The sequence below is a fragment of the Apus apus genome, chromosome 2, assembly GCF_020740795.1.
Source record: "Apus apus isolate bApuApu2 chromosome 2, bApuApu2.pri.cur, whole genome shotgun sequence".
Taxonomy (NCBI): domain Eukaryota; kingdom Metazoa; phylum Chordata; class Aves; order Apodiformes; family Apodidae; genus Apus; species Apus apus.
This window is the reverse complement of record NC_067283.1, coordinates 1,747,461-1,765,030: the sequence shown is the minus strand read 5'-3', so window position 1 is coordinate 1,765,030 and position 17,570 is coordinate 1,747,461. Positions and strand designations below refer to the sequence as shown.

Below are 17,570 nucleotides of genomic sequence, written 5' to 3'. Positions count from 1 at the left end.
GTTCCCTTTAAGGAAACCAAGAGGAATCCTAATGCAAATTTAAGAAGCTAATAGTCCTTTTTCATGTCCACTGGTGTGAATCCCTACAGCACATGAAGATCTCCCAGTGCCTTCAGACTCCTACATCATTAATATTCCTTAAATAGAGAACTTTAACCCAGCAACCAGTTCCAATTACTTCTTTCATTAAATGTATTAAAAAGTTCAGTGTCACTAAGACTACTCGTGCTCTGTCATATTCCACAAAAACCCTTACTTTGGTTCTCATACCTTACTTCCCTGTCATCATGAGTTTGTGATGCAAACGGAGAAAAATTAGGCCACAAGTTTACAAAACAAACAGAGTTTAAAGTGAAAATTCTCAATCTGTGTAGCCCTAATAAAACTGCAATGCAGTGAGAAATCATCTCTCTCTGCAGATTCTACCGGCCAGAAAGAGGCAGAAATAAGCCCACAGAAACTTCATTTAAAGGCAGTAGCCTCAGAAACAATTATCCACAAAACAACTACAAATTCTAGGAAAGACTTCTAGCAGCTTTACCAATAGTTTGCTACATAAATTCATCATTTGGAGAAAAAAATTAAAAGCCCTGGCCTTAATTCCACCACCTAGATAAAGAAGGATGTTTCTCTGATACAGCAAGGTTAGATCAGACAGGTCTGATGGAGAGAATTTTTGTGAGTAGCCAATTATTGCAATTTCTATTTAGAGGTTATTTTCTTTGTCATACACAAAGAAACAGGGAAAAGAAAAATACTTTTTAATGAGCACTCAAATATGACTGCAAAGAACCAAACATCAGCAGTGGGATTCTGAACCAGCCCTAAGCAGAACAGGGGCTTTTACAGGATATTTTAAGAGGAAAATGTTTCTAATGCAGATACAGAGGGATGTGCTGACAAGGCCATACTTCTTGCTGCTCTAACTGACAGCTGGGTCAGTTTAAACAACATAAACCACATTAGTGCTGAAATCAATGACAGCTGAAACAAAATAATGTTCCAGCTTTATTAATCTGGATTTACAAATTACAAATCCAAATTGGGTTTGATTGACACTGCCAAGATTTGAAGTAAATAGCAAATGGATGAAAACAAAAACAAGCATATTGTATTACACCCTCAGGCCAAAGTTACTCCTCATAGCCTAAGCATATTGCAGAGGTGAGTTAAATTTACTGAAAGCTCCCAGTAGATGCAGGGAAAATAAATTAAAATTAACCAGCAGCCTCCCCATTTATCAAAACAGTTGGTCACATTGAGGAATGCAGGAGATCCCAGCCCACCTGACATCTCCTTCCCCCAGCCTGCAGCAGTCTTTGCTACTTATACTAGAAGTTGCTACTTACACTGAGTTTCTGAAAATCTCATAAATACCAGCACAGGGCTCACAACAACCTGTTGCCCGGAGAAGTCATTTTATAAGTAATGTGTATATAGAAATAATGATGAAATGAAGACACGGAAAGATCATGAGCCTTGCAGAAGATCACAAGGGAAAACTGGAACCTAACACAGGTTTCTCAATGCTTGCTGCTAGGACAGGCACAGAACATAACATCGTCTGAAAAACAACTCCCAGACCTTGCTAATAGCAACAGCCACCTTCACCCAGGCTTAGCCTGCGAGGGAAGCAGAAATAGTAAACAACCAAGCTTTATAAGAGTTTTATAAAATCTCAGCCTACAGCCTGTTTTCACAAGCTTTCCCCAGACTCTTTACAACCACCACCAGCTCCTCACCAAGCCAACATTTTCTCTCAAGCCTGCTGTATAACAAATTAAATCTTAATGTCTGATGCAGTCTCACAACTGTGCCACAAATAAAGACCTTCCTAAACCATATCTCAAGCTCCTTACCTCTCTCTGTAGATGCAGAACTTCCAGGAAGCCTTTTGGGGGCTGCTGCCTTTACAGAATTGTCCATCTGTAGGCAGAATTTTTTTTTTCCTGAGTGTTTCTGTCTCTTCAAAGTCCAAAAGAGCAGGTAAAAAAAGTGGAAGCTAAAGCAAAAATCCTACTATGCCCGTTACCACAAGGAAAAATACAGACAGACTGTATATTTAACTCTGGATCTAAGAGTAAAATAAGTCCTCTCAGTTCAGAAGAAGCAAAGCAGTCACTTGACATGTGTGTATCTACGTGTCCATGCCTTGGGTCATATGACTTTTGACTCACCTGAGAGCTTAAAGGCTTTGCCCAATACTCAGCTCCTTTCTGTGCCTCAGGCCAGAATGTCCAAGCAAAAAACTATTTGGTAAGCAAACCCATTCATTGCTCCAGCACATTTTCCCCCCATGTAATGATGTTGTAATTACAATGAGAGCTGCCCAATGTTTTTCTTTTTCCCTGCTCTGTCTCCTTTCTCAGAGAAGTTTAAACGTAGCAATATAGAGGTAGGTAGAGGGACCAAGATTGATTTTGTTCAACAAGGAAAACAGTCACCAGTGGTACAGAACAGAGCTCCTAGCTGTGAACATTCAGCACCATGCCATCATTTAACACAAGACTTCAAGGAGTCAGATTAAAACACATGACAAATTTTACCAACATTAAACAAATAAAAGAATAAATAGCCAGAACTATTTGAAGTTAGCTGGAAAAAGGCATTAAATATTTACTTCACCTATGACATTCATGTGGTGTCATATAATGTCAGGCATTAAACTGTGATGATGATTTTTGAGCAGTCAAAACCCCTTGTTAACCTATTAGTTTTGTAATTATTCTCCCCAAGTCAGTATTAAAGAAAGTTCTTGGTCTCCTCCTCTGGCAACACTTTGCCTTTCAGAAAACAGAACCTTGACTCTGCTTTTCCCCTGAGAGCCTGTGCAGCACTGACATGGAGCACAGCTCGTGACACTTGAGCTGGACCATGAAAAGCAATGTTAAAATAGACCAACTTCACCCCAATAGAAGCTGTGAGCTCCCCACTGAAGACCAAACAGCTCAGCTACTGTTCTTCAAAATGAGAAGATTTTCCTTCCCCCCCATATTTTCTAAAGTGCTGCCAATCCCAATCCAGAAACAAGGAGCTAGAGGCCTTCTGCCACTCACACAGCTGGTTTACTATAAGGAACCATTACTTGAAATTCAGGATGTCTCTTCTCTCCTCCTCCCATCACTTAATTTTGACCCCACCACATAAAGCTCAGCATTATGTCACCCCTTATTCTAGTCCTCCTAAAACATAACTAGTTCCTCATGTCACAAGACATGGAATATTAATGGTTTTATAAAATAACACTGAAAAAACCCTCACCTGCAATAAAACATCACACTCCAGTATTCCCAGCCTGGAAAAAAAGCCAAAAACAACAGCAACAAAAAACCACAAAAGAAAAAACTCACAATAAACAAATACAAACCCCAAAAAGGAACACCTGGAAGTCCATTAGATTACCATGCAAAGGAATAGGTTGGCAGAAAACAAGAAAGAAATGGCTTTGAATTACTTGTAAATCTAGTAAAAAATAGCTTAGGGGTTACAGTCCTGAAACCACCTCCCTGTACACAGAGGGAGACAGAGATATTTAAATTGCTTTGCAACTAATTCCTTCATATTTTTTAAAGACACAGATATCTACAGACCAGATGCCACAAGCAGCCTCTCCCAGGCTGGGCTCCCCAACATCATCTCATTATCCACATCCTGTAAATCTCCTCTTTTTTGAGCAACTTGTCATTTTGACACATGTGTGCAGCACCACACACAGCAGCACAGACAAGAACTGGGATTAGCAGGAGAGACGTGGATTATATTTCCGGTGGTGTCACCAGAACATTGTGTAAGTTCTTGAGCCAACACATAACTGGGTGGCAGCCTCTAAAAAAAGGAGGTGACTCACCCCCTGTGAAGTGCTCTGAGATCACTCCATGAAGCATTACTAATGACCCCAGGTGCAAGGAGATGCTACATACACTGGGAGAAGGTGCTGTCACCTCAGGAGCAGAACACTGGCCATTTGCATTGTGCCTAGCTCAGAGCCTCCAAAGTCTGGAGCCCCCAACATAAGAAGGACACGGTGCTCCTCAAGCGAGTCCAGAGGAGGCCACAGAGACAATCTGAGGGCTGGAGCAGCTCTGTTATGAAACCAGGCTGGGAGAGTTGGGGTGTTCAGCCTGGAGAAGAGAAGGCTCCAGGGAGACCTTAGAGTACCTTCCAGTGCCTGAAGGAGCTCCAGAAAAGCTGGGGAGGGACTTTGGACAAGGGCAGGGAGGGACAGGACAAGGGGTAATGGCTTAAAACTGGAAAAGAGATTTAGGTGAGACATTAGGAAGAAATTCTTTAGTGTGAGGGTGGTGAGACCCTGGCCCAGGTTGCCCAGGGAAGCTGTGGCTGCCCCATCCCTGGAAATGTTCAAGGCCAGGCTGGATGGAGCTTGAAGCCACCTGGTTTGGTGGGAGGTGTCCCTGCCCATGCAGGGGGATTGGATCTAGATGGTTTTTAAGGTGTCTTCCAGCCCAAACCACTCTATGATTCCATGAAAACTCAGAGATTCTCCTCACTTGCCCTTGGTATTTACCTACACAACATTCCTACACAAGGTTTCTAAATGTGTTGGTGTTTATTTTTTCTCCTCCTCCATTCTATTTGGTTTATTCCCAAAGCTACCATCTGGCCAGTGATGAATTTAAGGCTCCTGTAAACCCTACAACCCTCATAATAAAAATGTTTATAAGGTCTACCAAGCAACTCTCCCCTCTTTTTTAACTAAAGGCCTAAGATGCAGTTCCCTCAGGTTTCTAAATCTACGATGCTCCAAATTATGCCACAAGACACACAGCACCCAGGGGTGACCCTCCTAGAGGTGCAGCAGGCAGAAACACACAGGACCTCTCTGCTGTGGCACTCAGAAGAGATTCATCTCCCCTTCTCTCAAAAGGCAACAGATCCCCACTAAAGAACAGCTCCAGACCAAGGGGCTTCTCCACATCAAACATTTTCATCATACTACTGAAAAAACATTTTTATTCCACTCCACTTCTGATACAAAGCAACTTTATAGAAGACCAAAGGCCACCAACCTCTCCCAAGCACAAGTAAATATGAAGCTGCCTCAGTTCCCATCCTTTAACCCACACCAGCCTTTAGAGCATCCAGGTTAAACCTCCTCAGATTTCATTTCTATCTTGGCCCTGTCTCAGCCTCTCCAACCCAAAGCAGACACATCTACACTTCTCAAATCTTGCTCCCCTACCCTCCCAGGGTGCCCTGCCGCACCTCTGGGGTGAACCCTACTCTATCCCCCTTCTTTCCTTCCACAGCTCACTCCCTTCTCCTCCCCTAAAGCCAGCCCCAAGACTCCCTGTTTCTTTACCCCAAGCTAGAACTCTCTCTTCCTAAAAAAACATTTCCATCCCTTTCTCTTCCTTTTCCCCAGTACAAAGACAGTTTGCCTTCTCCTCACTCAAAACACAACACAGTCACCTGCTACACCGGATTTTTCCCCCAGTCTTTGTTTTTCCCAATACCAGAAAACACCTCATTCTTTTCCTAGTCCTACTATGGAAAGTCATAGGTCGGTCACCCAAGATCCTCTTCTGTGCCAGGGCAGGCTCCACCACAGTGCTCACCACTCTCTCTGCCACAGCTCTAGGGCAAACTGATCTCTAGAGCTCTCTGACCTCTTCTACCTGGCACCCAGTGCTAGGATGTGTGGCAACGGCTCAAAGCTTCACCAGGGGATGTTTAGACTGGACATCAGGAAGCATTTCTTTACCAAGAGGGTGGTCAAACACTGGAACAAGCTTCCTAGAGGGGTGGTCAATACCTCAAGCTTTTCAGGGTTCAGAAGACATCTCAACAATGACCTTAATAAGATGCTTTAACTTGGCCAGCCCTGAATTGGCCCAGCAGCCGGACTAGATGATCCCTGTAGGTCCCTTCTAACTGAAATAATTTCTTTTACTCAAACCCCCACGCCTGACCCCGGGGCCAGACCTGCCTTCCCCCTTCACGTCTACCCTTCCCCTGGCGTGCAACTCGGATACCCAAACCCCCATTCCCACTTCAAGCCAGACCCCCCCCCCCCCCCCAGCCCCATTCCCTAGGCCCAACCCCCAGCCTCTCCCCCCTCCCCCTCCTCCCATCCTTAGGCCCACCCACCGTTCCCACACCCCTACACGGATCCTACCCACCCCCACCTTCCCCTCCACCCTCGGCTAGAGCCAGCCCGTGTCCCCCCCAGCCCCTGCCTCCCCCCCCGGCCCCGCTCCAGGCCCCTCACCCACCTCCCTCACGCCGCAGGACCCGCCGCCGCCCCCCGCCCCGCGCCTGCGCCCGCCGCCCGCCGCCATTGGCTGCGCCCCGCGCCGCTGCGCTCCCCCGCTCGCCTTCCTCCCGGGCTCCCCCCGCCTAGCGACCAGGTTCCGGGAGCGGCCAGGTTCCGGGGGCGGCCAGGTTCCGGGAGCGGCCCGTTCCGTCGCCGCTTCCGTCGCCGCTCGTCCCGGGGTCCCGGCCCGTGGCGAGGCGGGGGTGAGTACCGGGCCCCCGCTCTCCTCTTGGGTGCGGCGGAAGGGCCGAGCGGGCGGACCCGGCGCCCGACGCGGGGGCGGCGTGTGCGACGCTCTGTGGGGTCCGGGTCCCTGCCTGGAGCTGTGGCAGCGGGGGAACCGCCTCATGGCGGCCTCTTCCCCACCCTGAGCAGCCTGCCCTGCTCCTCACCCCCCGTGTCTCCCTTTTCCTGAAGCCCGGCCCCGCAGGGGATGTGGCCTCCTTTGCCCTTGGGTCCCCTCCTTCTTGCTCTAGGCTCAGTCCCCAACCCACCGTCCCAGCCACCTCCCTTTTATTCACTGTTTTTAAACTTCATTTGTTATCATATATATATATATATATTTTTTTTTTTTTAACCTATAATTGCTGCCTGTCCTATAGAGAAAGGCCTAGGGAGCGTGGAGGGCGCCAGAGCTTATGTCTTCTCCTGACAAAGTGGTGAGCCCCAGGCGTGCCAGGCTGCAGCACTTTCCCCGGGGTCCCAAACAGGCTGGAGGTTTCCTCCCCTCCACGCCTCCGATTCGTGCTTTTAGGAGGGTTATCCCACTGAAATTAATGTTTCTACTGTTTCAGGAAAGAGCCAGCCTTTGTTGGTCATCCCCAAAGAGCCTGGTCGCCCTGGCAAGAAGGTGACAAGGGAAGAGCAACGTCCTCACCATCTGCAGGTTGACTTTGGTGTCAGATACCCCACCAGCCTTAAACTTGACCAACGATGGAAGATCTTATTAACCCCATGTGATGGGATGCTCCTGCATGGCTTCCTGATTTATTTCTGGCTGTTTATACTCTCCTGTGAGTTTTCATGGATTGAAGGACTCAAGTGATGTTTTAAAGCTGTTTGTTTTTGCCTTAGCAGAGCAGGATCGCATCTGTTGGACGCTGTCTTGGCTAAGCCAGGAAGGGTATCCAGCCTGCATGGACAGGGCAACATTTGCCTGTTCCACTGCCTTTTTTCGTGACCACAACAGCTCATCTCAGGGTGCATTCTGCCTCCCCGGAGGACACGTTGACTTCATTGAAAAAGTGGAATCATTCACTTACTCGGATTTTTTCCGGGATTATTTGATTCCCAACCATCCCTGTATTTTCTCAGCTAAAATCACTGAAGACTGGGACAGCAGGAGGAATTGGGTTACTTGGGAAGGAAAGCCTAACTTTGATTATCTGCTGCAGAAGTTTGGTAAGTCATGGCATTTTTTAATACCTATAAAACACGTATGCTTAATTAAACAGCTCTTTTTTAATATTAGGAGCAGGACTGCTAGACAAAACCAAGCAATTCTCCACACTTTTTTTCTAAGTTAATGTGTTCATTCTCTGTACTTACTCATGCTTCATGTTTAGCAGATTCCAATCTCAAATGTGTTCCCACAATGAAATAGAAAGTGTTGTATAATTGAACCAGAACCATTTATAGTCCCTCTTAAGGTTAACCAGAGGGGCAGCCTGATGATTTCCCCAGGCAAAAGGAAGGTGTTCTGTAGTGACAGGGAAATATCTCTTCAAGCTGTAAAACAGAATCATAGGATGGTTTGGGTTGGAAGGGACCTTAAAGATCATCAGGTTCCAACCTTCCTGCTATGAGCAGGGACACCTCCCACCAGACCAGGCTGCACAAATCTCATCCAAACTGGCCTTGAGCATCTCCAGGGAGGGGGATTCCACAACTTCCCTGTGCAACCTATTCCATTGTCTCACCACCTTCATGGTGAAGAATTTCTTCCTTATGCCTAACCTAAATCACCCCTCTTTCAGTTTAAAATCATCACCCCTTGTCCTGTCACTGCCCCCTGTGGTGAATAGCAGTGTTTTCTGGTGAAAATAGGGGGATATTTATTAGGAATCAATATCCCACTCCTAATGTAATTTAAGAGGAAAATTCAGGGCACATTAAGTAACTTCCAGACTGGATCATGTTTGCCTAGAATGATGGTGTTGGGAGGGAGAGCTGAGCTAGGGGTTGTTGCCTTGTGTGTTTGTGTTGTACTCGGCATTTTAGGGCCCAGATAAGGTTGAGGGAGTTCACTTTCAGCATCGTTTATCCAGTCCTCACTTGAGCTCAAAGAGTTTCTATTTCAGGAGAGGCTCTAGTGCCTGTTGCCAACTGTGATGTCAAGGAGTACAATTCTAACCCGAAGGAGCAGCTTCCCTTCAAGGAGTATATCAAGTACTGGAAGGAATACATTAGGAATGGCTACCGTTCATCCCGGGGGTGCCTTTACCTCAAGGACTGGCACCTGAGCAGGTAAGAGGGCACTCAGGAAACCCCTGCATATCCTGCACAGCCCAGAGCTGCCACAGAGCCTCCCTACTCATCTTCTACTGCCTGAGCATGGAAATGCCAGCAGAGCTGCTTGTTACAACCTCTTGTCACTTGTGCCCTGTGACAGGACAAGAGGCAATGGATTCAAACTCAAGCACAGGAAGTTCCACCTCAACATGAGGAAGAGCTTCTTTCCTGTGAGGGTGACAGAGCCCTGGGACAGGCTACCCAGAGAGGTGGTGGAGTCTCCTTCTCTGGGGACTTTCAAGACCTGTCTGGATGCCTTTCTGAGTCATCTGCTCTAGTTTTTGTTCCTGCTCTGGCAGGGAGGTTTGACTGTATGATCTTCAGAGGTCCCTTCCAACCCCTGATATTCTGTGATTAGCACATACCCACCAGAATATCTCTCTTCAACTGCACAGTTCTTGGCTTAATTCACAAGGCAAGATTCCTAAACAAGTCATTGTTTCTGAAGAGGCTGACACTCCTGAGCCCATTCCTTTTCATCTGTTTTAAGTGACTGTCCTTGTGGAAACTGTGTGGCTGGAACACTTGCCCTTTGTTTGACTGCTACACCTCAAACCTTACTTCTTAAAAAGAAGGGGGACACGTTTCAAATTATGTTTCATTCACTTAACATGTGTGAGTTGCAGTCCTTTATTCTCTTTTATTTTCTCTTCAACCTTTTCTGCTTTTTTCTCCTCCAGCCTGCTACTTGCAAGTTGGTTGCATAGTCCATTTGTCATATCCATGTAGGGCTTTTATGTCTTTTCACTCAAATTTCTTCTTCCTTAAACATCAACTGCTCTTAATCCAATTTTCTCAAGGCCGCCTTGCTTTTATTTTTGAGTGTGCCAGTGACTTACAGTAGAGGAAGTTTGTCAGTCTCTGCCTCCCTGTTTGCTTTGCCAGGCCCTGGGAAAGCCAGGGAGCCCAGGTGGCCTGGGAAGCCACCAACCCTGGTGGCTTGCTGCAGAAAGGATGGGAAAGGGGCAGCGTTCCCTGAGGGAGGAGCTCACACACTCGTCCAGTTCCCACAGCCTGGCTTCCCTCCTAACCCACACCTTCCCAGCCTGTCATTCAGTTGGACAGTCAGTCTGGCAGGTGTCTCATCTGAAGAGAATGTGTTTCTTAAGAGCTGACTTGGCCAGAATTAGAAGGACTCTCCCAAAAATCAATTCACAGCTTTTCTGGGAGCCAGAAGAGCACTGTTGCCTGCACGTTCCGTAGCGTGGAGTTGTTGATGATCTAAAAGAGGTGACAGCTAAATGGAATGGTCTGCTGGAGACCTGATTGCACTGAGGTAGAAGGAGCAATGCTGCATGTTTTCTCAGACCTGTTTCCAACACATTCTCTTTTTAAGAGCTTTCCCTGAGCAAGATGTTTATACAACCCCTGTGTATTTCTCCTCGGACTGGCTGAACGAGTACTGGGATGCTGTAGCTGTGGACGATTACCGCTTTGTCTACATGGGGCCTAAAGGGTCATGGTAAGGCACATGGTTTCTGTCACTCCTACACTCTCATTGTGAAGATTTGAGGATTATCACATTGTGCTTCAGGATAGCATCATCCTGAGGGATCTTGACAAGCTTGAGAGATGGACCTGTGCAAACCACGTGAAGTTCAGCAGGGCCAAGTGCGAGATCCTGCACATGGGTCCGGGCAATTCCAAGCACAAATAGAAGATGGGTGGAGGAGGGATGGAAAGCAGCACTGAGGGAAGGGACTTGTGGGTGTTGGGTGATGAGGATCTGGTACTGTGATGAGCTGGTTCTGTGTGCTGGAGCCCAGAAATCAGGCATGTCTGGGCTCCACTGAAAGAAGCATGGGCAGTAGGTCAAAGGAGGGGATTCTTCCCCTCTACTCTGGTGAGACCCTCCTCCAGGGCTGGGTCAAGTTTTGGGGTCCCCAACAAAAGAAGGACACAGAGCTGTTGGAGTGAGTCCAGAGGAGGTCATGGAGGTGGGCAGAAGTCTGGAGCAGCTTTGCTCTGGAGACAAGCTGAGAGAGTTGGGGTTGTTCAGCCTGGGTACGAGGAGGTTCAAAGGAGAACTTAGAGCACTTTCCAGTGCCTGAAGGGGCTCCAGGAAAGCTGGGGAGGGACTTTGGACAAGGGCAGGGAGGGATGGGATGAAGGGTAATGGTTTTAAACTGGAAGAGGGAAGATTTAGGTTAGATGTTAGAAAGAAGTTCTTGGCTATGAAGGTGGTGAGACCCTGGCCCAGGTTGCCCAGGGAAGCTGTGGCTGCTCCATCCCTGGAGGTGTTGAAGGCCAGGTTTGATGGGGCTTGGAACAACCTGGTGTGGCAGGAGGCCATGTCAGGAGGGTTGGAACAAGATGATCTTTAAGGTCCCTTCCAGCCCAAACCAGGCTGGAGCTCTGTGTTCACACCACAGGGGCAGTGAGCGGCTGCACGGCTCAGTGTTGTACCTGAACCCAGCCAGTCTTTTTTCTCAAGCAGCTCATTTGGTTCTGGATGTGAGCTGTCCTTACCAGTCAGCTGAAAGTGCATTTGCACTTCAGAAAGCCCTGAATAGTGCAGTTAAAAGGTGCAAAATCAGCTAGCTTAAATCATGTTTTAGAGCAGAAATTCCCTGGGGATCATCAGCCACTTGTGCTTTGCAGAGTCAACAGAAGCCTCAGAGGGGCAATGATGAGTTGGTCAAATACTTTGCAGATGAAAAACTGAGACCAGCATTTGTGATGAAATTACATCTAAAATATTCTCTTCACTTCAAATCACAGAATCTCCTGCCATTGAGGTATTTGTGGGACAATTTCAAAACCAACTGATAGAGAAGCAGAGAGAATATAAAATGCTGCAATGTTGTGTAAGTATAGTGGCCTTTAAATACTTAAAGTGGTCAAAATTAAATGAAGAGGATGCCAGTTTGGGGTCAGGTTTGCATAGTAAAGGTTGCTTTCATAGAACCAGAGAATCATCTTCAAGATCATCTAATTCAAACCCCCCTGCATGGGCAAGGACACTTCCCACTAGACCAGGAAGCACCAAGCCCCATCCAGCCTGGCCTTGAACACTTCCAGGGAGATGTATGTCAGATTCTCACAGACTTTATTTCACCTCACAGCTTTCAGGCACTGAGTTTACTTACACCTTTGATTTGCCCCCTAGGACCCCATTCCATGCTGACGTCTTCCGTTCCTATAGCTGGTCAGCCAATATATGTGGGAGGAAGAAATGGCTGCTGTACCCTGCAGGACAGGAGGAGTACCTGAAGGACCACCATGGCAACTTGCCCTTTGATGTGACTGCCCCCAGCCTTCGGGACAAGAGTGTTTACCCTCGCTACAACCAAAGTCAACCCCCTGTTGAAATTGTGCAGGAAGCAGGGGAGATAGTCTTCATCCCCAGTGGATGGCATCATCAAGTTTACAATCTGGTAAGGTTTACTGATACCAACCTTTGCCTGACAGAGGAAGATAATATCTTCTGGGGACAGGGTAGGAAGGTGCTGGAATGCGTTGCCCAAGGAGGTTGTTTAAGGCCAGGTTGGATGAGGCTTGTGCAGCCTCATGTAGTAGGAGGTGTCCCAGGTCATAGCAGGGAGGTTGGAACCTGATCATCTTTAAGGTGTCTTCCAACCTTCACCATTCTATGATTCTATGACAGGCTGAGGGAGTTGGGGTTGTTCAGCCTGAAGAAGAGAAGACTCTGGGGGGACCTTATAGTGACCTTCCAGTACCTGAAAGGGTCCTATAAGAAGGCTGGGGAAGAGCTGTTCACAAGGACATGTGTCATGGTTTGGGCCCAACAGGACAACAAAGGAGCAGCCCCATGGCCGCTCACTCAGCTCCCCCCTCACACACGCTGGGATGAGGAGGACAAAGCTCCTGGGCTGAGACAAAGGACAAGGAGGGTTCTTCACCAATTAAGGTCCCGGGCAAGACAGACCTAACTTGGGGAAAAAAAAATAATTTAATTTCCCATTAATCAGATGCCCACAGGACACAGACACACCCAGAGCCGGGCTTGCATATGTTAGCCCACCCCTCCCTTCTTCCCAGGCCCAAATGACTTTCTTCCCTGTTTCTCTCCCTCCTTCCCCCCAGCGGCACAGGGGATGGGGTTTAGAGTCAGGTCACAGGCTGGTGGTTCCTGCTGCTCCTTCCTCCTCAGGGAGAAGGATTCCTCACAGTCCTTCCCTGCTTCCCCACGGGGTCCCTCCCATGGCAGAGTCCTCCACCAACCTCTCCTCCATGAGTCCATCCCACCAGGTCCAGAGCTGCTCCATCCTGGGCTTCCCACAGAGTCACAGGGGCTTCGGGAACAAACTTCCCTGGCCCAGGGGCTTCCAAAGCTGGAAGCAAATCCTCTGGCCAAAAATCCAAGTCCAGTGGCCAAGTTCACCCTTCCTGGCACCTTCTGGGAATGTTCTATCACATTCCTCCACGAGTGCAGGGGCACAGCTGCCACAGTATGTTGATTACTGAGACACATCTATTGTCCCTCTAGTGGCTCATGGGCTGGGTTTTGGAAGCAGGGGCAGCTTCTCAGCTTCTTACCAGACTCCTGGTGCCCTTTCCCCACTACCAAAAACCCCACCAAACCAAACCAGAACATCATGTAACAATAGGACAAGGGGTCATGGTTTCAAGTAAGAGAAGGGCAGATTTAGGCTGGACACTAGGAAAAAGTTCTTTACTGCGAGGGTGGTGGATCACTGGAATGGGTTGCCTAGAGAGGTGGTGGAGGCCCCATCCCTGGAGACATTCAAGATCAGGCTTGATGGGGCTCTGACCAATCTGTTCTAGTTTGAGATGTCCCTACTTATTGTAGGGGAGTTGGACTAGATGACCTTTATAGGTCCCTTCCAACCCAAGACATTCTATGAATCAGGCAGCAGGTTTGATTCAGATCAAAATTGTGTTGCCACAACACGTGGTGTGTGCCTGAACTCTGGGCTGCAACAAAAATGTTCAAAGGGATTATTAATGAAGGAAAGGTCTATCAATGGCTGTTCAAGATGGTGGCTAAAATCAAGCCTGAACTCATGAGCTCCTTAGGTCAGTGACCACTAGAAGCTGGGAGGGTGTTCCATTGCATAAGCTGTCTGAACCCTCTTTTCATATACTTTTCCTCATTAGATGCTCATAGTTGCTAAGAAATAGATGCTAGTTGAGATGGACTTATGATCAGACTGTTGATCTTGGGTTTTAGCTGTAACTTGTAATTTAATAATGGAAAACACTCACAAATTGATCCTCTTGATTACAAACTAAAATGAACAACCTTTTTCCTTTCTCCCAACCACCTTCTCCCACCTTTATACCCCTAAAGGTATGCTTAGACAGAGAAAGTAGAGATTTTTGCCAGTTTAGAGAGTGCAACAAGATTTGATTGTTCAGGGATGTTAGAAAGAGACAGCCTTTCAGCTCAGTGGTGGTATTGGTGCCAGAGAAACATTTCCCTTGCTGATGAATATGATTTAATATTTCACAGGATGGCTGTTGTTACAGCTGTTTCCTCCCCCTTTCCTGTGAAAATCCTCATAACCATTTGAATTTTTCTTTCAGGAGGACACCATTTCCATTAACCACAACTGGGTGAATGGCTGCAATGTGGCCATCATGTGGGGCTTCCTGCAGGATGAATTAGCAGCTGTCCAAAGGGAGATCAATCAATGGAAGGACCCTATAGATGATTGGCACCTACAATGCCAGGTATGACAACATGATGCTGACTGCCTGACTCTCTGTTAGAGGATTCTGGGGTACATGGCACCACCTTATGGGTTCCAAGACACACAGGTCCTTACCCTTATACTGGGAATTAGCATGTTTCACACTGAAGTAGGAACTGGTGACAACTTTATATTATTATTAAATTAAAATTAAATTAAATATTCCTTCGGTAACTAATGCTTCAACTGCTCTTCTCTAAGTACCCAGATTAGTATTAGCATCAAGGTCAACCCTTTCCATTCCCCCTTATATAAGTGCTTTTTCATGTAAACAGAAGAACTGCTAAGGCAGACCCCACACAAAGTGGTTTGAGAACAATTCATGATGAAACAGTGAAGCTGAAACAAGCAAAATGAAGGAGGCAGCAGGTTTCTGTGTCTGCAGAGTGATGCTTTCAGAGCATGTCACTATATTGAGCAGTGTTATATCTTGTTTGCTTCCAAAATATTAAGCATGAAACAAATACAAAGTTTATTTCTGAAGGCTGTTACTGCTGTTAGGTGGATAGAATTAAAAAATAGTTTTAAAAACCAGCTAGTTAGTACTCAGAAGAAGCAGCCTGTTGCTTTTGGGACTAGTGGCATTTCAAGTAAGGTAAAGAATTCTAGTGCCATGGGGGAATGACAAAAAAACACGTTTAAACCTGGTTATTTATGATTCCAAATAGTTGCTAGTTTGATAAATACGTTGTTGTAATTCTTACTGTAAGTAAGAGAGAGTTGTTTCCATTTCAGTGCTGTTTTTTTTTTCCCCCCCTAGTTGATCCTGAAGTCTTGCACGGGTATAGACTACAAAGAGTTCTACAACTTCCTCAAAATTATTGCAGAGAACAGGATTTCAGTCTTGGAAAAAGGCCTCGATGACGAAGCTTCAGCAAAGAACACTCCAAAAGCTGCCATTTCCACCTTGGGCATGCTCCATGCAGTGTTTGATTTAAAGAGGACTGTGAAGGTGTTAACATCATTGAGTGCTAATGAAGATTTCAAGAAGCTAGACCTGACCTCACTTTCTCCACCTCCGGAGGCATTACTGCACCACTTGAAAGCAGCAATAGACACAGCACTACTCTAACTTCCTATTTATTCAGTTCTTTGTAAAATGAACCTTTTGCAAAGTGAGTGTTTGTAGAAGACTGACTCCTCCCTGTTTAATAGCTGTTGCAGTTGAAGTACAAAGAGCCTTAATATAGGGTAGGGAGAGAGCACATTCACAAGAAGACTGAACACTTTTTAACTTGCCAGCCTTTAATTGTCTAGAGTAATGGGACAGGGAAAAAATAAACACTCAGATAAAGGGAAAACCCAAATCATTTTAGTAGTATATTGAGCCCTGCTGGTGAGTATGCATTCAGGGAGGGGAAACTGAACTCAGGAGATGAAACTTAGGTCTGTCAGGGGCAAACACTGAGATTTCACAGGTCTGCACCATATTCCTGTCTATAGAGAGCAAACCTGCACTGCAGGCTTCAGCAGTGAAGCTCTGCTTGGTTTGCTTACACCTAAATTGCTTTAAGACCTGTCCTGCTTCCAGGTGCAACTCAGCCTTTCTTTTTTAAAAGAGTACCCTGGTTAGTTTGTTTCCCCTGGAGCCCGAGCTGGCTCCACAGCTGAAGCCTAGATATGCAGCAGCTGACTGTCCTATTTTCCTGTACAGTGGCATCTCTTCAAAGCTAAAAATCTCAAGAAGAGGCAGCTTTCATCCTGCTGCAGGGCCTGCAGGATTAAATTGAACATATCAGGAAGCTGGAGTCCTGATACTCAATCATTCTAAGCATGTGATCCACCCAAGCTCAAAAGGAGCAACTTGAATGTGCTCTCAGCTCTCAACACACTATTTCAAGGCACAGATTTTTTATCAAGCAGAGATGTGATTGATCAGGGAAGCTAGCAAGGAGCCTTGTATTATCTCCTAAAAAAAGCCATGCTGCTACCACACCAAACCACCACTGCATGGTTACAGAGCACAATTTGCAACCTGAATGCTACCCTTGGGCTAAAAGAGAATTTCCAGTGAAGGATCCTTCTTGCTTTTACTGGCTGGTGAGAAAGCACAAATGGCTGCACACTGTTACCTGACTTGCCCCTTCAGGGCTCACTTGAATTCTAGCTCAAGAACTTCCTCAATTTTACAACCAGATGACCAGTAAGAGCAACTATTAACCCTATGTTTAGAAAGTGCAATGGTAGAAATCTTCAGTAGGCTGAAAAAAAACCCCACAAACACAAGCTCATTGTTTTCTAGATAATCCTGTGGAGTTTCTACATGCATGTATTTTGCATGTCCTATTTTCTAGTAAAATTTCTTGATTTTGAGTAGGAAGTGAACTTAAAATCAATACCCAGAGCATGGAAGAATGCAGGATGGAGAAAAGAGACTTTTGTTGTTGTTGTTGAACAGCTGTGACTACTTCTCAGTGATTCAACCTTCTGGCAGGTTGTTTCTTTGGACTGGAAAAGTGCCAGTTTTAAGCAGCTCTGAAATTAGAAGTTCACAGCTGTTTCTTGTAGCTGTTTCCATTCTGAAAGGCAGGCAAGCTGGAGCTTTCTGCCTTCTGTAAGGTGAGATTTCATGGAGGTGAGGAACAATGGTTTCCAGCTGACAAATCAGTGTATTGGTAGGAAAGCATGTTTTTGATCTTGTGTTCCCCACTCTCACTGCATGCTGTGTAACTGGTGTTGGCACCAACCACTTTAAACACTGCAGTTTTATACAGGGTTTGCTTGAATGAGCAGTACTTTTCATTTCATGTCCCATGAAGCTGGAACTGCTTGACTTTGCTGTGTGAAAACAGCAAAAATACAAGTCTGGCTTTTACATTGAGAACCCAATATCTCAACATACCCAGGACCAATTTAGACACTACTGTCCAGCAGATGACATCCTCCTTTGGATGGACGCATGGCAGGAGTTTGCTGTGATCAAAAAATCCAGGCAGGTTCTCAGGGAAGAGGCATCAATCTTGCAGTTAGTTCCTCTTCCCTGTGGAACAAGGGTGAGGAAGAAGATAGGCTAGCATGGTAGGGGTGGGGTGGGTAAAGAGGTGTCTAAGTAAAGGAAAGTGGGTCTCAGCTACTCTCTTCATGTCATGCCACAACAGCTTTAGCTC

The 17,570-nt window shown here is 46.4% G+C and overlaps 2 protein-coding genes across 5 annotated transcripts in view; one reads left to right on the top strand and one right to left on the bottom strand.

Moving 5' to 3' along the window:
• Positions 1-6,262, bottom strand: part of SNAP47 (synaptosome associated protein 47) — a 35,131-nt gene extending 28,869 nt beyond the window's left edge. The window contains exons 1-2 of one of the 3 annotated variants that reach the window (XM_051612683.1): positions 3,262-4,093; positions 1,860-1,965 (exon numbers count right to left, since the gene is read on the bottom strand). In XM_051612683.1, the coding sequence (XP_051468643.1) occupies positions 1,860-1,926 (67 nt within the window). In that variant the 5' untranslated portion in view covers positions 1,927-1,965; positions 3,262-4,093. Of the gene's footprint in view, positions 1-1,859; positions 1,966-3,261; positions 4,094-6,233 lie in introns of those variants that run through there. The other 2 variants (XM_051612684.1, XM_051612685.1) reach the window with 2 other exon arrangements.
• Positions 6,263-6,391: 129 nt separating this feature from the next.
• Positions 6,392-17,179, top strand: JMJD4 (jumonji domain containing 4). Of its 2 annotated transcripts, none has more exons than XM_051612686.1 (7): positions 6,392-6,477; positions 7,069-7,675; positions 8,575-8,740; positions 10,122-10,247; positions 11,895-12,162; positions 14,297-14,443; positions 15,224-17,179. In XM_051612686.1, the coding sequence occupies exons 2-7, from the start codon at positions 7,411-7,413 to the stop codon at positions 15,533-15,535; spliced, it is 1,284 nt and encodes a 427-aa protein (XP_051468646.1). In that variant the 5' UTR covers positions 6,392-6,477; positions 7,069-7,410; the 3' UTR covers positions 15,536-17,179. The 2 variants fall into 2 exon arrangements, with proteins under 2 accessions (XP_051468646.1, XP_051468647.1); XM_051612687.1 differs by lacking the exon at positions 6,392-6,477 and adding an exon at positions 6,900-6,933.
• The last annotated feature ends 391 nt before the right edge of the window (positions 17,180-17,570 follow it).

Coding starts and splice junctions, on each gene's coding strand:
- JMJD4 (XM_051612686.1), top strand. CDS start 7,411: ATGGACAGGGCAACATTTGCCTGTTCCACTGCCTTTTTTCGTGACCAC. Junction 7,676..8,574: donor TTATCTGCTGCAGAAGTTTG/GTAAGTCATGGC, acceptor TTTCTATTTCAG/GAGAGGCTCTAGTGCCTGTT. Junction 10,248..11,894: donor ATGGGGCCTAAAGGGTCATG/GTAAGGCACATG, acceptor TTTGCCCCCTAG/GACCCCATTCCATGCTGACG.